Source organism: Perca fluviatilis, chromosome 17 (assembly GCF_010015445.1).
Source record: "Perca fluviatilis chromosome 17, GENO_Pfluv_1.0, whole genome shotgun sequence".
Taxonomy (NCBI): domain Eukaryota; kingdom Metazoa; phylum Chordata; class Actinopteri; order Perciformes; family Percidae; genus Perca; species Perca fluviatilis.
The window spans coordinates 17,387,974-17,412,363 of record NC_053128.1 but is presented as its reverse complement, the minus strand read 5'-3'; the positions used below and the strand labels follow the sequence as shown (position 1 = coordinate 17,412,363).

The 24,390-nt window shown below is 40.2% G+C and overlaps 1 protein-coding gene across 2 annotated transcripts in view; it reads right to left on the bottom strand.

Annotated features, from left to right (window-relative positions):
- Positions 1–546: 546 nt before the first annotated feature.
- nnt (nicotinamide nucleotide transhydrogenase) overlaps positions 547–24,390 on the bottom strand; it is a 35,472-nt gene continuing 11,628 nt past the window's right edge. The window contains exons 10-21 of one of the 2 annotated variants that reach the window (XM_039780885.1): positions 23,639–23,800; positions 19,950–20,060; positions 17,434–17,579; positions 17,084–17,279; positions 16,173–16,406; positions 14,199–14,359; positions 11,513–11,692; positions 11,058–11,217; positions 7,818–7,899; positions 5,364–5,482; positions 4,075–4,190; positions 547–3,140 (exon numbers count right to left, since the gene is read on the bottom strand). In XM_039780885.1, coding sequence (XP_039636819.1) covers positions 2,991–3,140; positions 4,075–4,190; positions 5,364–5,482; positions 7,818–7,899; positions 11,058–11,217; positions 11,513–11,692; positions 14,199–14,359; positions 16,173–16,406; positions 17,084–17,279; positions 17,434–17,579; positions 19,950–20,060; positions 23,639–23,800 — 1,817 coding nt within the window. In that variant the 3' untranslated portion in view covers positions 547–2,990. The remainder of the gene's footprint in view (positions 3,141–4,074; positions 4,191–5,363; positions 5,483–7,817; positions 7,900–11,057; positions 11,218–11,512; positions 11,693–14,198; positions 14,360–16,172; positions 16,407–17,083; positions 17,280–17,433; positions 17,580–19,949; positions 20,061–23,638; positions 23,801–24,390) is intronic. The other variant, XM_039780883.1, reaches the window with a different exon arrangement.

Sequence of the window (24,390 nt, the reverse complement as noted above, 5' to 3'; positions counted from 1 at the left end):
TACCTTCTTCCCACTATCCCTCATCAAGGCAGAGATATTGTGTTCATCTCATAGCTTCATTTTTGGAATAGAAGACATGCTCATTGCATGACACTGGTGGCAGGACAGCAAAAAGAAACTACTTCCTAGCTGCATTTCAATGGCTTATCGTGACTTCTTTTAAGTAGTTATACTGTTATCTTGAGCTCTTCAGCTGCATTTAATTTTCATCCAATCAAAGTGCCGATTGCCAGATTTTGATATAGCTAAAATTATTTTGCACAAAGTGTTTACATTATTTGGGGTGCCCTCTGTGAAGCAGCACTGCACAGATGAAGTATGTGTGCGAGTGTGGATACAACTCCTTCCCCTCATGATCCTTGATCCAGGTAATTGCTGCAAATATTTGAGTTTTCAACCCCGCCGGTCAAAACTGGGCGGGTAGCATTACCATCAAAGCTGTGGTAGACCTCAGGGAAATCCTTGCAGATCCACTTGTTTATTATCAGGAAATTCAATTGCACCTTTAAGAGTGTGTCAGGGAAGGAATGACATACTCAGGCAACATCTAGTGTAAATACAAGTTTATTAGGGATGAAAATGTTCCATGAGAAACAACAGGGAAAAACATTCACAGTACAGTTTCATCATTTCATCTCCCTAACATGGTGCACTGAAACACTGTCAAATTCAAAAACCCCATTGTTGCACTGCACAAATACGGTGCCTCTTTACAAAAATACTTTCCTTAAGAAGGCAAAAAAAGATAAGGGGCACATTAGCAAAACTATTAATATTCTTTATCTCCCTTAATTTGATCAATACCTCAAAAACAGCAACAAGCCACAAATGTTAAGCAAACATCTCAATCTAATAGTCCCTAATGACTGCTAATTGTGTAAATTGACGTGGAAGAACAATAACCCCTCTTGAGCACCAATGACATCTGCAGCTCTACACTTAAATAACATACAGTCAACTAGCCAATGGCAAACTGAGGTCTAATGGTTAAAAAACACAACGTGAACACAAAACAGAAGGCAATTGGTCAGGCTTAGGATAAATGAGAGCTGTTAGACATCCTGTGGTCATTTCAGTCAAGGGTAATTGGTCAGATGAGGGTCCTCTGGAAAGTTATTGGTCGTTTTATGGAGAGGTAGGATAGTTGTCATGGTCAATGTATCAGGTCCCAGGACAAAACTAGAACAACTAACTTCTTACAGTACTTATAGATTTTAAAAGTAATGAAAACTGCTGCCCTGTCACCTCATCACCTATTGTTCCTCAAACCTTGTACCAGGAAAACCTCTGACTAACTCCAATGGACTAGGTTTCTGGTGATATAGATATTAGTTAGTTAGGTGTAGAGTGGGAGGTACTGTCATTTTGTCAGTGATCTTTCAAGAATTACTTTCAATAATTAAGTGGTTTAACAGCAACAAGTCCATCTATATGTGTGCCCAATCTATCCAGATTGAGTTTAAAAGGGGAAGTTTTGGCACAAGTTTATGTTTATGGCAAAGGAAAAAAAAGGGACAAGATTAATTTAGAAATGGTTAATAATAACGAACAATTCATGTATTCTGAACGTCGTGACTAATTGAATGCAATGTTGCTTTAGACTCTTTACAAAACAACCAGGTTAACATCTGGCCCTAGTTTACAAACAGTGATCCTTCATTTCCCTCTAGAAAAATAATGAGGACTCACATATTGGAGTGGATGGAGCCACATTCACTTAAAAAAGAAGAAGAAAAAAACACCCTCCTTTACCGTAAAGACCAAAGGCTAGCCTCAGATCACGTGTACTGTAGCATCAGAACCACACAGGATGATGTGATGCACCTGGTTCAAAAACATCATAAAATCCATCCGGCTATCAGAGTGTCTGTTTGTGGGAGTAGTTACAGTCTTTACTAGCATTACATGACAGCTGTGGTCTCACATTTAAAAAAATAAAATAAAATAAAAATAAAAAGGTCAGATCTATTTGGTTGATTGCCTTAAATACTTGATAGACGAGGTTTGAATGGATCTTTAATGTTTTTGGATCCATGTGTGATTGCTGCACTAGAGGCATAGATGGAGGTCACGGGTGAAAAGAAAAAAAAGAAAATAGCATAACTAGATTTCTATAGTCAGCTATGGCTTCTAAAACGTGATTTTCTAGGCTTATAATAGTAATTAGACCAAATACAAAAATCTCTCAATACCGTAAAAACTGGAGCTGAAAGAACTTTACAAAAATGGTGCACTATCCTGCTTTTTTTCTTTTTACTTGTACAGAAAAATAATGTGCGACATTAGCATTTGAGCAAATAAATCTATCAAAAGGGAACAGCAAATTACCTTACAATAATAAAAGGAATCTCTGGAGAAAACGTTGGGGAAAACGCCTAACAGTGTGGAAAAACATGAGTGCTTTAGTCTCTTATATCTCTTTCTTCGGGTTTTCACCTTTATATCTCAGCTTTTGTTTCTTTTTAATTCCAATTCATCTCAAATGTTCTTTCAACTATTGACTATTTCCTAAAATATCTTAATAGCTAATTTTAAAATATTTAACAACATAATGCATCTACATTTCATTGTTGTTTTACATTAATATAGGGGTCTATAATGAAGATGACACTGTCGATTGCTGCCCAGATTACACAGACCACATGTATTTGTTGACATACCCTTCATTTATTATCTAGAAATAAAAGACATGCCTGTAAATCTGTATCTAAGTACATCACTACAGTGGGAGCACTAATGGAAGAACTACAATATCTGCATTGCTTGGATCCTACTGCACAAGGGCTTTTTTATTATTTAATTTGTATTTCTTTTATTTATAGATGATAGGAAGGGTGTGCCAAAAACATTTTTTAAAATCATCTTTACTTAATTGGCTGAGTCACAATCGGATCACTATCATCTTAATGTGGAGATATTTTTGGAAAAAAAACCCTTCATTGTCTTCGACCTTCCTCGCTCCACGTGTGCTCTAAGTGGAGGAGTCCGCCTTACTGGCTCTGGGACTCGCGGACCTTGGCTTGCAGGGCATCACAAGTCTTCTTGGCATCGCCCAGCAACATCGCAGTGTTGGGCTTGTAGAAGATGGGGTTGTCAACAGCTGCGTATCCCACACCCAGTGAACGTTTCATCACAACCACCTGGAGTGGGAGGAAATACAGTCACATATACGTACGTTCACGTGCACGCACGCACGCATGCGCACACACACACACACACACACACACACACACACACACACACACACACACAAGCTTCTAATTCGATGATTAGATGTGAAAATATTGAATGCCATTCTCTCCTCCTCAATCTGTTTATTGACCATGGATCTAGAAATAACGCTGGGATGTTTGCAATTTAACAGCTGCTGTATTAACACATTTAACAACATTGATAAAATTAATTTAACTGATTAAATTATAACCTGAAACTCCTTCATAGTTTTTTGGGACAACATGAATTCAATAAAGATGTTTGATTTCAACAAAAGTCCAAAGTTGTGTATGAAAAAGTAGTTCATTTCATGACTCATGTATGCATAATTGGGCACTTAGGAATGACCGTTTAAAAGCATTTGTGCGATTTTTTTTTGTAAAACCCAAATTTTTGTCCTTGCGCGTTTTTATCTGTGCAGCTGTAAGTGTGTCTCTGTGTGCATCCACATGAGTGTGTGCGGTTAGGTAGAATGTCCTCTTTGATTTCCCCGGGGGAAAGTGTGTGGAAACAAGTGGGAGCGCTGTATAAATCCCAGATCTCGGAGCGGTGCCAGTGGGATGCTCCGAATGTCGTCATTCCACAGCGACACAGCCACCACTAATGGGATCAGGATGGGACTGCACCTGGAACTGGAAAAATCGGTGTCTATGTATGTGAGCCTGAGTGTGTCTGAGTATGTATTTCTTGAGTTTTGTGTGTGCGTGTCATCAAATGGAGGCCCCTCTACGGGCGTGGATTCCAACATTCAGTTGTGGCGATAAAAAGCAGGCCAGTTGTTGTAAAATCTTCCATTCCTCTTTATCTTTTTGGGCTTCAGGACAACCTCATTATCACACATGCATGTACCAGATGTCTCACCTGCTTAGACTTCCAGACCTCCAGAACAGGCATACCAGCAATGATAGAGTTAGGATCTTCCTGGGAGGCTGAGTTCACTGTGTCATTGGCACCGATCACCAGGACCAGGTCGGTTTCTGATTGGACACCCAACACATATAAAAATCAGAAAACAATACTTTTACCTCATGTTTACGGGATTTATTAGTTTTGGCCTTTGACTCCATGACGTTATATCTTATCCAATCTTTCGCTTATCAAATCAAATTATATCACGTTAGTCTTGTTGTCACTGTTAGGTTACCAGGCAACCAGCGGAGACTCCAGGAAGTCCTAGCCAAGAAATAATTCCACAACCTAATTCCCCATAAAACCACAACTTGTCATTTTTTATACTTTGATTTGAGTACAGATTGAACAAATGACATGTAATGTATTAATTTGTGAGCTTTAGCGATGCTGGTTAGCACATTCTTTTTTCTTTTTTTTTGGACTGAGTTGGGCTAGCCGTTGTCCCTAACTGCCAGTCTTCATACTGAGCAGATCACAATCTTCTCATCTGACTCTTGGCAAGAAAGCGAATAAGTCTATTTCCTAAAATGTCAAACTATTCTTTTAAAAATAGTATAATATCTAACATTTCCACATTAAAAGGTTCTAAAAACAACTAGAACGATGTTATTTTTTGAATTATAATATATAAAATTGTAATTATCCCAAATGTTTTCAACAATGTTAAAAAACCAGAGAAGTCTGTAATTTGAATCAAGGTAACAGGCCATTTCTATTTCATTTGGTTAGTGCTATCAGAGAAACAAGCTGAGAGAATGTAAGCGGCAGCTCGGCTTCCAGCCCCTCCGCAGACAAGCCAAACAGCGTCGGAGAAACACAGATTTTTAACGTGAAACTGCTTTATTCAGTATTTTTTTTTTTTTTAACCAGTTTTTATAACCTGGTCCTTTGGTTTTGGAGAGGAGGGGACCACATTTGGCTCCTGGCAAAAACCTCATGAACAATGAACACTCAAGGAATCTTAACCAGGAGAAGCTGACTGCAATGACGACAATGGTGGTGAAGACAACAAATCCCAGATCCCACGCTACTTCACAACATCACCAATCTGCATCTTTTGTTATTGTTTTGATTGAGAGACCCCTAGCGGCAGATAAATGACATATTGTACGTTTAACTTCACGCTCTAAAAAGCTGAAGCAAAATCAAACATGTTGGGTCCCAGCAATTCTGGATGAATCAGTCAAGAAATTCACAGCAGGTACAGTTTGTAAAAGACAGAGAGGACTGGCTCTTACCGGCAAAGTCTTCATTAATTTCCTCCATTTCCAGGACAATATCATATGGGACACCCGCTTCAGCCAACAGCACATTGAGCTGACCAGGCATACGGCCAGCCACAGGGTGAATACCAAACCTGTAAAAACAACATTTAATGAGTACTTTAACACGGTCCCTCCTCTAATCAGGGAGATCGGATCAAAATGAATGGAGTCGGGCAGAGAAAGAGACAATAAGATGGAGATTTTGCACAAGTGGAGTTGAGAGACGTTTGTGATTATAGTCTGGTTACTCACACACTTCCTATTGCATATGTATTATTTGTTGAGTGTGTACGCATGTGTGTGACTGGATATACATAGCTCTCAAACTCAATTAGCCATGTCATGTAATCAGGGTAGTAAATTACCACCAGTCACTGAATTCTGGTGGCTGGCTCTCTCTGACCGATTTGGAGATTTATTTTCTATTATGTTGGGCGAGTTTAGGCTGATTCCGAGTGAAAATGGTCTGTCGGTTCTGGGATCTATTAGTGACTGTGGCTGCCGATTGAAAAAGTCATTTTTTGCCCTTCATGTAAATCCATACGGTTTACATGCATTAGAGGATAGTGGGAAGTTGCAAAGGCTTTGATCTTGGAGAGGGCAGCGGAAGTGTGTTGTGCTGCCGAACCTCATACTGTAAATAAAGTGTAGTGTGTAAGGAAGAGGAGTAAAACAGCATATGGTTCATTCAGACTAAGGGAGAGGTAGATAGATAGATAGATACTTTATTCATCCCGAGGGAAATTGTAGAGGGATAACATATGAAGAGTACGAAGACAAGTGATAAATCGTGAGAATGCATTAGAATACAGAACAGAGAAAAATTGGAGAGAAAGAGTAAGAAATCAGGATGAAGAGTTGTTTTTCTGACCACCCACTTTCCTCTAATCAAGTACAAATGCTCTAAGTAGCAGCAGCTGCAACAGCCAGGATCAAACGACTGAGGCAGCACAATTACACAAGCTTCCGCTGTACCTTGTCCTTCCTCTACGCTCTTTCGCATTTCCCTTTTTTTGTTCTTTCTCCACACACAGGTCTCTTGCTATCTGTCCCATCTTCTTGTCATCAAGCCCAAAACCACAACTCTCCTTTTCATTCCTTCATGGCTCAGCTTACATCTTGTAGTGGGTAAAAATGTGACTTTATTTCCTTCCCTTCTTAATCTACATGTACATCCATCTATACTGTATTATCTATCTACATATATAACTATCTAGCTATTCATCTGTAGAAATTACAGTTGACTGTTTATGAACACGCCTTGTACTACCTGTATTTCACAACTCTGTTTGCCTGAGATACAGTAGTTACTGTAGTTTATCCCATGGACTGGGTGAATACTCAATTCTGATTGGCTGCAGGGTGTCCATAAAAAAGTGTCATAGGACACTTACTAAAGGAGTTCCGGTGAAACTGACTATTTACCGTTAATGCGCTACATTAAAAGAAAAAGAAAATGTAAATCTGATTTCCAACACTGTGTGGTGCTTCAGTGCAGTGTTGCCAACTTAGCGACTTTGTTGCTAGTTTTAGCGACTTTTCAGACGCCCTAGCAACCTTTTTTCACAAAAGCGACTAGCGACAAATCTGGCGACTTTCTGTAGAAAAGACAGAGACTTTCTGTAGAAAATACACCAGTATTGTCCAGCGAGCACGCAAGGTATTTCTTTCTTGTGGCCGCCAAAACAGTCACCTCTCTCTTCTGTTCTGTGACTGAGGAGCAGCCCCTCCCCTCTCTGCTCTCTCCTCATGTGAAGCAGCACTGCACAGGCAGTTAGAAAGGGAGGGGGGACAGGGTGAGGGGGCCTTCCTTGAGAATTCTCCCTCCCTTTGTAGAATTAATTTTTTTGCTTCAAAGATAGGCTACCTAAATAATTACTATAATGTAATATACATTCCTGTATGGAATTTGTGATTATTTGGATTTGTATTTCTTTCTATCTACCTTGCTGACACAACCACTAAGCTTTATGCAAATTATTGCGTAATGACGTTGCAAATATGCAAATGAACGTATGACGTCATCTGGCTACTTTTAGCGACTTTTGGAGCTGGTGCTAGTTCCTTTCATTGGAAAAGAGTTGGCAACACTGCTTCAGTTCCTCATCCTCTTAACACCATAGCATGGCGCTAACACACAAGCTGCCATTAGTAATTTTCACTGCCCCTGTGAACTTACTTTGTTTCACAGCGAATAACGTTATCTCACATCGCGTTCGCTGTTTGCTACTTCAGGCTGCGGCCGACAGTACACATCACGGATAATTGTTCCTGAAAGTCGTTATATTGTTTTGGGGACAATGACATGGCTGGATAGCTAGCTTGTCTTGTTGTTAAACATACTGTCAAATTAGCCTACTTATTTCGATTAATTTAATGGATGTACATTTAATGTAGATGAGTTAGTTAGTTTTATCACTCCGTTACCTGACTTTCTTGCCAGCATCTTTAAGCAATTTCACCAACTCAGCGATGGGGTACTGGGCCTTTGCAGCACAGAGTCCATAACCTGAAAGATTAAAACAACAGGTAAGAATTAGCACCACGATTTACGATTTGTGATATCTGAGACAAAAACTCATGTTGTTACAGATACATTTCCTGATTTTCCAACTCTTATATGATAGTAAACTATATATCTTCTAAGTCTTTTGAATATGGCACTTTCAGCTCTGGGAAATTGTTTTTTATAAAGAATATTTTTTTAGCATTTTTAAGCCTTTATTTGACAGGACAGATGAAGACATGAAATTGAATGACGCCGCAAAGGGCCGCAGGTCGGAGTTGAACCCGGCACCACTGCGTTGAGGACTAAACCTCTATATATGGGCACCCACTCTACCAACTGAGCTATCTGGGCACAGCTCTGGGAAATTGTGATGGGCATTTTTTTGCTACATTTAACTGACAAAAAAAATTATCGATTAATTAAGAAAATAATCTGAGGACTAGCTAATCGATAATGAAAATAATACCTTTAACTTTACCAACCCAGAAATCGTGTAAAATGCTCAACAGCACACAGTGAGCAAGCACATAAAATAATGACAAGCATTAACCAAAAGTCACTGTGCTAACTTGACAAAAAGCACACACTACGTGATAAGCAACACTTATAAAAAACATAAATAAAGCCATCTGTGGTAGGCAGCAGTCTGATTGACAGGTGATGAGGTGGTGTTGATGTTAGCAACCTTTAACTGGACAACCAAGTTTCAAACTGTTTAAGGAAAGATTTACCATACTGAGGTGCCCTTAAGTAAAACATTATACATACTCTGCACTGAGGCTGACCGCCCTACTGCAACTTTATTATGGTTTAATGACTATGTTATCGATGCTGTAAGAGTCACAGTTCCAGATGATGGATAGAACGATAGATAAGACAAAAAAGTACTTCTCAAATATATATCTATTTCAACTAACCATTTTCTCTTACTGTGATAATTAAAATCATGTATTTAATATTAACATTCAGATTATATGTAATTCTGTTACTTGCCTTTTAGAAGGGAACTGGCATTGAATTCTATACACAGTATATGCTTTTTTTCTCCAAGCCTCAGACTTCTTTCATGTTTAATATTGCTGGTGTGTGGGACTTGATTTTAATCAGGGCGTCACACACACAAACACACGTCAAACGGTCCAGTGGTGTTTACTAGCCTTGTCACAACAAACAGTCAGGATCTATCTTGTTACATCACACCAGTCAAAATGACAAGGTTTCAAACTCAGCATAAAGAAAGGAGAAAAAAAAAAAAAACTCTACAAGAAACATTGTTGACTGTCTGCAGTGCAGCTTAAACATTTAATGGTTTTCACCTTTTTTTTCCTCTCCATCACAGTTATTTCATTACTCGTGCTTCCAATATTCTCTCTGGAGTTTTTCCTATAAGAAAAACAAGTGGACCTAGGGCATGCGGACATGGGCCAGACGAAGCCAGGAAAACACTTATGTTTATCAGGCAAAGTCTTAACTGTTTCCACAGATGTCAATCAGGCAAAGTGACTGTGACGGCTCCAATTAGGGAGACTGGTCAAAATGGAAACAAGGGGGCTGACTGAAAGCCTGCGCTGGGTAACAATACTAGTCTGACTGCTCACTACAAAAGGCGGAGAGAAGAACTATGCATTTATATGGTACGTGTTCTTAAGTCGATGTCATTAGCAAAAAATACCTGTATACATCTGCTGAGGTGATGTGTTAATTTTTAATACACTTGTTATGTCACTTTATTGATGTCTGTACAAGAGCATATAAACTTTGCACTAATGTTTGATACAAATGTTGCAACTGCAGAAAGAATTAACAATGTACTGACAGATGTCTTTCAAATCTCTCAATTCATAAAATTACTGACTGGTTCTATTATGATTTGTTTCTACTTATTCTTAACCTCATATTTCACTGGTTTATGTTTTTCTATAATCCTCCAAAGAAATGTCTGGCATTTTAATATTGGTCTTGGTGTGGTGTTGTTTGTAGAACATTTTGAAAAAAGGCTAAAAAAGAAAACCATTTTATTTCCGCTCTATTATTTCTTCCACTCCTTCCAACTAAAAATGTCTTTGGCCTGTTTTTGGTTTCAGCGGTCAGATGTGTTCCTCTTTGTCTTTGGTTGGTCTCAAAAAAGGAAAAAAAAATTGTTGTTTTTTGGATGCTGCTACATGGATCACTTATTTTTCACTTGTATTCTCTTCTTAACCATGTGACCACTTTAATCTCTCTAATAAATCGGGATATGTCTGTCTGTCTGTCTGTCTGTCTGTCTGGAATTTGGAGCAGTTTGGACAGCGTTGGATATTGGATAATAATAAACTGTGAATTAAACTAAAACGTTGAGGAAAGGTCTGGAGAAAGCTACAAGCAGCAATACCACAGGCCAAGCAATCGGGCCATTCCAAACAAGCACATTTTGAACGGGCACTGTACTAGTTCTTGTAAATTGCAGAGGCTTCCTCTAAAGAGTTAGTTTTTGTATATAAGCACTCAGCACTGTGACTGGAATCGCCAATTTGCAGGCTGGATGCCTTTAGTCTGTGTTTACATGTACCCACGTGAGTAAAACAAATCTTTGGAACTTGGAACAGTCTGGCGAGAGGACTGACATGTCACCGGGCCACACAATGATGGCTTGAAGACAACAGCACCAAGGACCATCATAATAGTCCAAGTGGCAGGTTCAGACACGTATTTAAAGTAAAATATTGAAAACATGTAAAAAGAAGAAAAGTTTGTACCTGGAACAAAGTTAGGACCTGCGCTTTAACCCCAAAAAAGGAACTAGAAGCCAATTTTGTACAAATTGTCAACATAAACCAAGCATACCCTCATTCCATCTCATTTTCCCTTGACCTTGCACATATACGCCGCACTGTAGAATGTCTATTTACCTGGGACTGACGACCACACAGAAACCTAAGAGCGTGTGTGTGTGTGTGTGTGAGCCCACTCTACCATGACTTGTCAATTAGCCTAGCAAAATGGTGATGTAACATGGGTCAAGAAAGGGTTAAATAAACAGAACACACACTTCGCTTATGCTGAGAAAAAAAAATAAATAAGACTGGCAAAGTCAAAGTACCATGTTTTTCCACTCACGTACAAGCCCTCTGAAGTGTGTGTAGGGATGTGTGTTCTTGTATTTTGTGTGTGCGTCTTACCTGGAGTGATAATTATGCTCTGGGCATCTTTAATCATGTCGACGGTCTGATCCACGTTGACCTCTGTGTGTGTCCCCGTGATCTCCATGGGCTTTCCCGTACCGGTGGAAGACGTGCCGTAACCTCCCAAGATCACGTTAGCCAGTGAACGGTTCATGGCCTGAGAGGGAAGAAACATATTTTGGATTTCTTTTTTATGATTATATTACCTTTTTTTGACAGCAAAACACAGCAATCAGAGGAAATTTAAAAGGGGAAATTCCTAAAAACACAGAGATTTTAATTATAACAGATACTCTACAGTGGTAAAGTTAGAGTCCCTCCTGGTGGACAGGAGAGGAACAACCACATGGAACTGTCCTGATCTACAAAACACATCAATTGACAGCAGTTTTGCAGAGATTCGGGGCAGCGGCAGTACAATGCATGTGTTTTTAAACTTGTGCTCCACTTACCACACACATAATATATGACAAAATGGCTCCGGAGGAGCCAATGAGAGCTCCGACGATGGTCAGCAGGTTGTTATTGAGCAGGAAGCCCTCAGCACACAGGGCCCAGCCGGAGTAACTGTTCAGTACGGTGATTACCACCGGCATGTCAGCGCCCCCAATAGCAGCTGTCAAGGTTACACCCTAAAGACGAGAAGAAGAAAACAGAACAGGCGTTTCATCAACTGCTGTAATCAGATTAGCTGTTTAATACAGTGAACGCCAGAGCAGATGTGAGGACCAGCTATAAAGAAAAAAAATGACCTCTCCCTCCATAACAACTGGAACTTGCTAGCTTAGTGATGTACTGATTTTTTTTTTTTTTTTTTTTTAAACACAACAATTTTTCTTCCACATGAGGAAAAAACAGCCTTTCCAGCTTCACTTACATTTTTCACAATCAAATTCACTTGTTCTCCGTCCCTCTATCATCTGTGCAGGTTTTGTTTAACAAGGGCCAACTGTAGTTATCAAAGCAGCAGTGATATCCAGGTGCACATCATAGATTGTTCTAGTTGACATACTTTAGCTTTCTTTTTAGGAACTTGAGCAAGTGAAAGAACAGACTAACACGCACATGAGATGATACATAATACTGTACTTTAAAGACTGATTAGAGATCAACTGAAATGGTATTCATCTAATCTCTCTAGGGATGCACTGATCACTTTTTCTGGGACTGACTCCAGTCGCTGATTTTCCAAGCAACACATGTACATATGCAAAGCAAGCAAAAAAATGAAATTGTAACATGTCACTTTTTTTTCTATTTTCTTTTTTTTACAGTAACTACATTAGTGTGTGCTCTCCGTTTGCTCTGCCTGGATTCACCTGATTAGAATCTATTTTCGGAATTGGAGATAATCTACCAAGGTCTATCAAGACTACAGTATATCTAATTAATTAATCTAGAGTAAAAAAAATACCACAAAACGTATCACATTTCTGTTGTTTTTGCTTCTCATCACACTTCATGAAACTTTCATGAAACATTGTTTTATCATTATTTAAGTTGTGATTACGATGACTCTGCAGCGATGGTTGGGGCCGAGCGTTTTGAGGAGGAAAAGGAAAAAGTGGTGGATGGACAAGAGAAAGAGGAGAAAAGTGCCAATCAGAGACATTCCTGTTCATCCCGTTGATTATGCCCAAGGAACAGGGCGACTGTTTAAGTGAGGGTTGGTGAGTGGTGCGTACAACACATTCTCACTCCCATCGCGTCAAAAAGCGGCGCCTGGTCAGGTGCCTTTGGCCATTTGTTACTGATGCAAAAAGTCTCCTTTAGCTTCATATTTAGACGTGCTTGGTCAGGACTCTTGGCATCACTTTTTGACGCTCTGGGTCGGGACGTACGTTTAACTGACATGCGGCACAAGAACAGCACAGTTCGGTTTTAGGAAAAGATCGTAAAATGTACATTTCAGTGACACGGGGGAAAAAACGGGACACAAACCCCGGTCTCCTGGGTAAAAGTCCTGTGTTAGATTAGATGAAAATGTGGGATGAGATAAGTTTAAGAAGTTTTGCAGTTTTTGCAAAAAGGAAGAGCGATGGACTTCAAAATTGCTACTGGTTAAGAGCAGAGTATAGTTTCTGCTCTATTGGGGCTACAGTTTGATATAAGTTGCAACGTTGTAGCATGTAAGGTTGATTTTAGAGGTGTTGAAATTAATCAAATAATCGATGCATTGAACAATGCTGCATCGATAATCGGCAGGCTCATAATCGATTATTTTTGTTTACAATTTAATGTAGGCCTAACAACATAGTAGCAGTAGTTTTATGTATCCAATTTATTTAGTATTAGAGCACTGCAGAATGTTTTTTTCTTTTTGAAGCTTGAAAGGCTATGAATTAAATATCCTACATGGCTTTAACAGAAAAATTTATTTGACGCATCGTGATATCGAATCGAATTGAATCGCTGACATGATAATCGTAATCGAATCGGGAGATCAGTGAAGATTCACACCTCTAGTTGATTTGTTATTGTTTTTGTTGTAGCACCACCATCAGGACTATTAGCACACAAATCACACTTATTAAGTTTGGCAAAGGACTGGACTTATGTGCAAAGTTTGGTGATCATTTTGGTAATAATAATAATAATAATAATAATAACAATAATAACTTTAATCTTCAATCCGTCAGTGTATTTGAGCATTATTTGATGTGTGTTCAAGTGCTTGCAGATCATTTTTATGACGTGATTGGGAGCTATTTGACTGCTACTGTACACGCAGAGTTAAGATATTTTGATACATTTTCCTTTTTGAATTTCCTTGACATGAAAGTCAAGGAAATGTGACACTTTTTCAAAAGTTAAGCAAGACTTAACAATGGTGGAGACCAATATAATGAGTCGAACACAAGCAGGAACCTGGCAGTTTTACAAACTCAAGCCTGTTTGCCACTATGGCTGCCAGACTATTAACAGCTCTCTGCTCAACGCTGACTAAATGTCTGGACAGCTACTATTACCTGTGCAAGAAGCCTCTTATTTTACTTTCTTTTTTTTTGTAAATTTTGCTTACTTTTTCCTCAGATATTACATCATAGTCTCACTTCGAGCAGCATGTTTTTTTTGTACTCTTTCTGTCAGCATGTAAGAAAATTCCAATCTGCAATATTTAAGTCATACGCGTCATACCATGACAGCGGAGAGAGCAGAGACCGATCCCAGACAGGTGAGGCCTGTAGTGTAACTGGGATCCAGCATGAAGGGAATCATTCCACCAATACTGCCGGCCATAAGAGTGCCGTTCAGAGCGTGACGAGCAGGGAGCATCAGGGGTGCACTGTTCAGAATACCTGCATGGAGAGAAGAGGGAGGGAGAGAACATATTTAATACAAACACCCCTAAAAACTGCCCGTAAACACTTTTGATTTATGCCTTTCTAAAACAATTTCACATCTGATTGATAAATAAATACAACAGCGGAAAACAGCTTGTATAGCGTTAGATTTATCCTTCAGCAGCCACCACTTGAGACTTGTCATTAACTGAATGTCATGTTCATGCATAACTGGCCTTTATGAAACACTTGCAGTCAACATGGAAATTACAGTGTGGCTGCTAGGACTGGTGCCAGCACATGAACCCAATGAACTTCTCTTTTCCCTTCACAGCAGGCAGCAGTGGGCATGAAGCATCAGACCTTCTTTTGTTGATAACGGCCAAGCTGACATATAGGGAATATACTAATAATCCTGTTTTGAGTCAAGTTCATTCACATAAATAAATGCAATATGTTCATTTTATTACGCCTACATATTAAAGTGCAAAAGGCACTACAGCTCACCTTAAGAAAACTGCTGTGGTTTTCAAAAAAAACAAATATAATAAAGAGAAGAAGAGAGATAGACATTTTGGGAGCCAGGGCCAATCCAATTCCCAACAAAGGTTTTTTTCCAATGTGTATCATGTAAAGTAAGCCCTATAAAGTGTCAAATACCAAACACATAATGGGCTACATTCGATGTGCAGTTTAGGCCTTCTCCTTGTCTAGCTGTGTCATCAACTGTTTGGTTTTTTTGTAATCAACTTTTTTTTTATTGGCACCTTCAGACATATAAAACAAATTCCACACCATGTTACAGGTAATAGCAGATGGTGCACAGAACAGATCAACACAAATTGAACAAGAACAAAAACCCTCTCCCACCCCCCACCCTCTGCGGTCTCGAGTTAAACAAAACAAACTAGGAAACAGAGACCACACCTTGCCTAGTCACACTCCTCTAGTTCTTGTGGGGTTGAGGTCATTAAGTCTGATATTTGTGCTGCTACGCTTTACCATAGGCTGATAGTTGATGATCTGGCTTTGTTAATCCTTGCTGTAGAGAGCTCAAGCATAACTATGTCTAAAAAAATACGCCAACCACTGTTTTATACAAAGCGAGTGAGGGGGGAGCCAGCATTGAGCTATAATTTTTTTGGTTGCAGTTGAGCCGGCTAGCCAAATTTTCCTAGAGTTGTTCTTTAGAGTTGTCATTAAGTAATAAAACAATCGGGTCAGTAGGAATTTGACATCCTATCACATCAGATATTATTGATGTTGTTTTATTCCAGAACTCATGCACCGGTTCACACTCCCAGACCATATACAGGAAAGTTACAGTTTTTTCAGGTTGACAGAACGTGCAATAGGGAGTGGGAATGACTTTAGAGACGTATCTCTCCTGAGGAGTCCAATATCCTATCCTATCCTATGACATATGTTGAAGTGGATATACTGGTGATTTGGGTTCTTGGAACAGTGGAAAACGTTGTCCCAAACTATCTCCCAGTTAATTGCGTTCCCCTCAGGGCTCAGCTCTCGTTCCCATTTATTTACTATTGGGAGTTCTCCTATGGATACTTGCATCAGTTTGGCATAAATCTTGGACACTAATCCTCTCACAGGAAAATCTAAGAACCATTTAATGACTGGGTGTGCCTTCCCCATGGCACTCCATAACATTGTAAGGCAGATCTTAAGCGGAGATAGTCATCAACTGTTTGATGAATGTGCTTTATAACACGATAATAGCATTAATGCAAGTTTTGTCAATGCATCAGCATACTGGAAGTGTACATGTTTGCTCTGCAGGGAATAATAAGTATATACACGCTTCTCTCACCTTGCAGTTTGCCATATGCCACCAAAGAGCCACTGAAAGTGACTCCACCGATGAAGGTGCCGAGGTACGCGACTATCTTAGTGAGGTTTGCCGCAGGGTCTGTGGCGAAGTGTGGGTACTCAATCATGTATTCGGCCACACAGGTAAGCACGGCAGCCAGCCCCACCAAGCTGTGGAAGGCAGCCACCAGCTGGGGCAGGTCGGTGATCTGGATCTTCTTAGCAATGGCCAGGCCTAAAGGGAGGGAGGGAGAGGGAGGTAGGGGAGGTAGAGAGAGAGAGAGAGAGAGAGAGAGAGAGAGAGAGAGAGAGAGAGAGAGAGAGAGAGAGAGAGACATAACAAATAAATAAAGTGCATCGGCCCTGAAAGACCCACACACTAATAACATGCAAATCACAAGCACGTGCACAGACACTCAGAGGATTGCTGGGAAGTGGGTCCATCTGAGGAGCCAGGTGTTGCTGATGAGGCCTGTTCGGGGAAATTCCATGTTTGTGTGTGTGCGTGTCCTGCAGGAAGCCTTGCAATATGTTGCTGTATCTGGCAACAAGCATTACTGTCTGTGTGGATAGTTTTCATCTAAGGTTCTGCTTTTTTACTGGAACATTTAGCATTTAAATGATCAAACTGTCCTGAATGAGCGAGATAAAGTGAGTAATACATGCTGCTGACCATTTCGACAGACCTCCTTAGTCTGGCGGGGAGTTAGTCATGTTGTGTTTGGTGTAAACATCACAGAGATGTCCCTGAGCTCTGCACACCTGCGGCTTCATCTAGCCAAGCTTGGAATACATGCATGCACGCACACATACACACACGCAATCTGCTGCAACACAATTCTGCAAATATTAGAGTCCAGTATTTGCAAGTCTGCCCTCTCCTTCTTTTGACATAAATGCACACAGACTCACCAGCAGTACCACCTACAGCCATGGCTGCACTCATCTGTGCCAGGAGCTCAGGACTCGGTTTGAGGGCACCCAGAGTGGCAACGATCCCCCCCGCGACTCCCATCATACCCAAAGCGTTACCCAGACGGGCGGTGGACTGGTTGGAAAGGCCAGCCAGGGCACCAACACAGCACAGACCTGAGCCCAAATACATCATCTGGTGAGAGGAAGAGACAGAGAAAAGAAAAAGGGGGTCATAGATGAAGACTGATGGGCCACAGAATGAGAAATAGGGACAAATGATTTACTTGGAATGTCCTGTACTACATCTGGGAAAACACAGGAGGCATGGCATAAACATCCTCTCGCACCTGTTCAATGTTGTATCCAGACTGCAGAGCAGCAGCGTAGCCACCGACAAAGACACCACCAGGAAGCAGATAAAGGTAGTTATGCTCTGGAGGATCAGTGGGTCGCTTAAACATGTCCAACATCTTCTTAGTCACCAGGAAACCACCTGGGTGAGACACAGAGAAAATAAATACTCCTGTACTTACAGTGGCACAAAATCAGATTTAAAAGCTGCTTTACAAAAAGGAGTAGTAATATTTAAGAAAAACCTTTAAATGATAAAAAAGGTGCAAAAACAAAAAGAGTACGAGGTGTTGATGCAGGGATGTAAAAGGCAGGAAGTGGAGGCTCCTGAAGTACATGAAAAAAATACTTATTTTTAGACAGCAGGTGTTTTAAAGCCAATAGCTAAAAACGGTTGCCAAGCCCAATAACCAATGTTAGGAATTTAATGAGTCTACTTTATGTCAGTGTAAATATTTCAAGTAGAAAACCTCAAAAGTGTCAAACTGGGACCAGACGGTGTCTCACTGCTTTACAGCAGGAGATCACATTTCCGTGTGTATGTCTGCCTTTTTTCCCTGTGGCATGATTGTAGTAACGCGCACACACACACGCGCCCATACGTACAAGGGTGAATCAGAGGCTAGCACCTGTTTCTTACCAGTAATTTTAGTCGTAGACTGTCCTAGTTAAAACATGCAACAGAATCTGACTAATATTATTGCTGACCAATCTGAGTCAATATATTAACATGGAGGAATGTTCATGTATTTCAACAATGCAAAGCCATTATCCACTCATTTCTTTTGATTATTTGGGAGTTTTTATACCCAGAATGGAAATGTCAGAGCATCGGCCAAAGTGATTAAAATTCTGCCTTGAATGTAACAATTTTGTTGTTGAGACCTCTACCTCAAAACCAGTAATGTCGACCTCATGGTGGCACTAGAGTTTAAGTAAGGGGATCATCAAAGTAATTAGGACTCATCCACTGGGAGCCATGAACGACCTTTCAAGGCAATCCATCCAATTGTTGAGATATTTCAGTCCGGACAACTAACATTGCCATGATTGTGGCCAAAAACTTAAAGGAGCTGTACTTGAAATACCGAAAAGAAAAGTGGGCTGGGTATGCCACCACACGCTCTCACAGACAGTTCCCCAATTTGTGAAATACAAACGTTTTGTCACGGCACTCTGCGTTTGATACCGATGCACAAGGCACTCACGCCCGGCTGGACCGGCTGCCAAACCAAAGAACAGAGAAACTCGGATTACAACACATACAGTAGCTTGAGTTCATTCTCTGCTTAGGACGCCATTACTCCACTATATCTTTATATAGCAAATATTTGTTTGCTGCTATATTAGTCTTCTGTATGTTGAGTACAGATCCTATCAAGTGCCCCTGAAATCCCTAGTCATCCATTATTGCAGTCAAAACCTTTCAACAAAAGACTTACAGCTGGTCGTTTTCTAGCATGGATGTTATTTTATTTGAAACCACTTATAAAATCAGAGTTTTACTGATAACGCTGACGGCCTAGGCAATAACAGGAAAATATGGAATCTGATAGCGCAGATTAAAATTTGGATTATGAGAAAGTGAACATAATAAGCGCAAGATATACAACAGACCCGGGTGTTTTTCATGCATTCCCACATCTTATGGTTGCGGAGACACAAAGGGAACAAGAAGCTACGGCCAGGGACCTGTTCCTAAAAAACAGACACAGACTCAAAAATGTCAGGGTCTGTTTTATTGGAGCTAAATTTCACCATTGTGTTTCGTCCCTTTCCATGGAATGTTTTTTTCTGTTCCCGGGGGTTTATGGGCAATGTGGTAAACCGCTTAGAAATGTGCGTGTGGAAAGGAACCCATGTAGAAGATCAAAAATTAAATTAAACTAGGTATGTCTATAAAGGTTGTGGTATTTTAGCATGCTTTGGTTAAGAGAAATCTAAAAGACTAATAGGTGGTTTGAACAGTAATGCCATAGAGCCTAGAGGGCCCTACATTTGTGGCAGGATTCACAGCCTTGCCTTGAACTTAAGAGACCTTGTGGTGCCCACACATAGAACTTAAAGAAGCGTCTATGGATTTTAACAAACAGGCTGAACTGATCCATTATGCAAGTTAACTATTCATTGAGTTGTGTCAAAGTCTCCCCTGGTGTCTAGCTGTGAGCTAACAGGAGAAATTAAAGTTCATGCCTCAGCCCTTAAGGAACACTCTGTTTCCCAGGCCTATTAGAGAGTGATGAGTAGTATAATGACTTCAGGAACACTGTCATTATAATGGGAATTATTAAGGGTAATAGCAGGGATGAATGTGTGTGGTCCAAACCAGAGCCACCGACTCTGGACTGAGCAGGTGGGTACAGAGGGCAGCTGCAAAACTTGGTTCGAAAGCATGTTATTGTACAATCAATATAAAACACTTTAATCTTCAGCCTAAGTTGGTACTTTATTGGCTAAATATTGCTGTAACTGGCAGGGATCACTGTAAGGTGTCTATGTGCGGGTGACTCACCAGCAATGTTGACCGACGAGATGAAGGCAGCCAGAACAGCCAGTGTCTCAGCAGTAGTTGTTGGGGTGTAGCCACCTCCCATCAGGGACAGACCACCCACAGCCGTCAGACCTGCAGAACAAGGATATTTTAGTTTTCATGAACCTCCACTTTGATTATACAGGACATTGCAACATTTGTTGAAGATGTTAAAAAACAAAAACAAAAAAAAGTTTTTATAGTTGTCTTCTTAAACTCAGAAAACTCAGTCTGCTTCCCACATTGGAAAAAGACAGAAATAGGGAAGATTTGGAGATAAAAGGAGAAGGAGCGAGAAAGAGAGGGAGTGTGTGTGTTTACCAAAAGAGGCTCAGGAAACCTTGATAACATCAGCCCTGTAATGACTTACAGGCAGTAAGATGCAACACACAGCACCCCGGGAGCCTGCATTCACACGGAATTGTGTTTGAGTACAATTTAGGCTGACGAGCAGGTAGAGAGTGTGTATGCGTGCATGTTTGTGCTTGAAGTTAGTTGTGTTAGTTTGAATTTTAAATGAGGCAAATGAGAAGTTTAACCTTCTCGCTAGTCTCCTTTTTTACTCTAACAAAGTCGCAAAGAAATCTGAAACCTGAAAGTGTGTCATGATGCCACTGATCATCAATTTTCTCCACAGGCTAATAATAATTATGTTTTTCTCTTATTACCAAGTTGGCACAGATGCTAGTGTCGGTAAGGTTAACTCACATGTGCAAATGTACTCTTATACAGCTCCCATCCCATTTGCAATCTTGTTCTGTATGCTCAAATACACGCATTTTGCAATATTCACTAGCTGTGTTGCTCCGCTTCTCACCTCCTATTGTCATTTATGCCGTTTTTAGTAAGTAAGAGTAAGTGCATTTAAAACATTTTGAAACATCTACAAATGCCCTCCATGTCCTGACATCTCTTCCTTGAATGGCCACTTGGGGCTGGCTCTAAAAGCGAGTCAATTCCTGTAGAGCCCCATGTTAAAATGTCCAAACTTTACAGCAGAATTAAACGTGTTTACAGTCTGGTACAAAAAAACGGTTTTGGTGTCTATAGCTAATTTCCCCGTTCATGACAACAGTTCGGGGTGAATTTTTTTTTATAACTCACCGTTTAAATTCTATCAAGGCTTGAAGTTATGCATAATTAAGGGCGTGTCACTCTGAGTGACAGGTGGCTGTCGTCAACAGGAGACTGTAGGCTTAATTCGTTCTGCTTCAGCTCCATCCACGCTATACCTCTTTGCCCATTTTTGGATTAGTCTGAGTCCTTTAATATTGGGTGTATGTGATACAGAGTCTGATACCTGAAGATCTTTGCCCGAACCCGACGGGACCCAACGGGACCCGACGGGTTCAGTCTTAATTTCTCTTATTTTACACGGGCTCGGGCCGGGCTCGGGCTTGGGCTTCGGGGTGCATGGTAAATGAGCGGTCCGGTGATGCGTTTCGATTAGCGTGAAAATGGATCCTGAGGAGGTGAAACGGAGGCTGGTCTCTGGAGGACTTAATTAATTTCTTTGTTCCAACTTCCAAGTGGCCGATAGCCTCCTCCATTAGTCATGAATAAATTATGTTAAAACATGTCTAAATGACTCGTTCTTTACGAAAGACAAAAGGAGCTGTGTGCGTGCGGTGCAGTCTCTTTTTTCTTTCTCTCCCTTTTCCGCCGAGTGGTGCGTGTGCCCGCTCGCGGTGTGAAGCGCGTGTCCGCGCTATTCTCCGACACTCTAATGACTGCTGATAGACGGCCTTTTGTACAGTCGGGCTGTAAACGGGTTCGGGCTTTTAAAAAGCTGTCAATCAAAATGTACTCTTCGGGCTCGCGGCGAACTCTGTCGGGCTCGGGCCTTTTCGGGCAATACTTTTAAGGCCCGATTACAGCTCTAACCTATATTTCCCTACTGTAAATGTAGAATAAATGTATCTGACACATTGAAATAACAGCTATAGCCATCTCAATTCGGCACACCTTATTTTTCTTGAGCTACTTGATCAAAAAAAAGAAAAGAAAAAAAAAAAAAGGTACAGTTACACCATTTAGGCGGAGATCAAAGGCAAGCCTGGCCACCACAACTAACAGATTAGCCAGAAAGAAAGCCAATAGGCATCAGTGGACAGACGCACACGACAACTATGACACATACACACATAGTGATGCTGGGTGGGCCAACGTCCTGTAGGTGTAGGTGTGTGACAAACATCAGCTACCAGGCTACAGGCAGAGTGGGACAGTGAATCAGTGCTCTAAAGTAGATTAAAGCATTTCTAGCAGACACCAGATATAAAGATCTGCCTCAATGAGCCACTGGATATGAGACCAGTGTCTGAAGAATTTTAGATGACCCACCAGTCAGAGTCACTACTGGTTGTAACACTATAATCTCCCCATGAAGAATAGAATATAACCTCACTAAATACCAATATGATTCCCTAATGTCTGCAAGAGTGTGTGCGTGTGTGTGTGTCTCTGTCTTTACGATGCCTGGCACAACAACAGTGTTCCGTTGGTGTCACTGTTTCCATAACCACAGTTAGTCAGTGACAGAAAAAAAAGTATTTAAGTAATGCTAAATATGAAGAAAAATTACCTCAAAACGGGAGAAAAGGAGGAAAGGAAAACCTTCAAATTAACTTTAACATGTATTCATTTCTTTCATTCGCGATCTCATAGTCTACTGATAATCAGTGATGATCTCATGAACACAATTAAAGAAATCACATTTTTTGATGGAATTTGACAAACTTGACAGTGTAACAGAAAATGAACTTTAAGAAGATATAACAGGGCAGATTGTAAAAGGGCACAGACCCAGAGGAACAAGTTAGATTGTGTGAAGATGGTAATCATGTGCATGACTTAAAGGACTGCCCTGACCCTCAAAGATCGCCGACGGTGTGTTACTTCCTACCCCAGTGTGGGTCTTAAGAGTGATCAAAGCCACAAGAACACACACATGCACTTAGCTCTCTAACCTCTTAACCCCACTGTGTTAAGCAGCAGCCAACAATAAGGACACAGTCTTTGTGTCCTTATGGGAGTGTTTTATTTGGACTCAGCGTGGCTGCAGAGACTTGCTGTACCGATATGTGACATGTTTAATTCATCTAGCTAGGTCTTTATTTTATGTTTAAATGTTTTATTCTTTGTTTGACATATTTTATTCTTTGTTTGACATATTTTATTCATATATTTTTTACTAGTGTACTACGTGTTAGATTTAATGGTGTTGTTACCAAATTTATTCTGCATGTTTCATGTTGTTGTGCTGTTTTTTAAGACATTTTTCCACTCTGGTAGTAATTTAATAAAAGTGTTAGTGTCTATGCGGAAATTGATGCTCTAATATGTTGTTATTAATCTAAATTTACTCACATCAAAGTTTGCAATTAAAAATAGTCCAAATCTATCTAAAGTCCGGAAAGTTAAACTGGTCATATTGTAATTAATCCAGATGAATATATAAATGTAAGCAAACATGACAAAGGCATCTCCAAGTACTGATGTATTGAAAAATATTCATCATCCCATGTATTGCTATGAAGTTTGGACACTTGATCTATAGATCACAGATCATATTGTTTAGCCCTACCTTGTGTCTGTGGCAAGCAGTGGCTGTGTACTGGATTGCATTTTACAGAAAGGTGATTGTAAAAGAAACACTGAACACAACTAACCTGAGATAGCGTTGGTGACAGACATGAGTGGGGAGTGCAGAGCAGGAGTGACTCCCCACACTGTGTGGTATCCCACAATGCCAGCCAGACCGAAGGTGGTGACGATCTGAGTGAAGGCAGCGTTGGGAGCTGACAGACCCAGACCCAGCAGGGTGGCAGCGCCTGGTTAAAGAAAAAGAGCTACTGTAAAAACTTGAGCGCTTGTATATATGGGGGAAGATTTTTTTTTTTATATATATATAATTTAAAAGCAATTGAGATAAATAACATTAGTGTACAGTATATTTTGAACTAGAAATAGTTATTCCAGTAGAGTGGTCCCCAAACTTTTTAGCTTATTACCCCATAACACAAACTTCCACTTTCAAGCCTGTGTCCCAGGGTGTGTGTGTGTATATATATATATATATATATATATATATATATATATATATATATATATATCAATGCAGTGTAAGCCCAAAGAGAAGATAGAAAACTATCCAATACTTCACAAAAAAAGAGCCCAAACTAGAAAGTCAGATTTTTATGTAGCAGAAATGTTTTTTTTCTCCCTTTCCTTCCCTGTTAGCATCTTTCAACCCATTTGGTCTAACAGTAGCAGTTTAATTGGACATATATTATTTCCCCAACTATAACCACATTTTCTTTGACTGCAAGATGTGGTAGGCACTTGACCACCCATGATGTCCTTATTTCCTGTTACTTCAACAGACAGATATAATTATCAGTCAAAGAGCAATTAGTCTGTT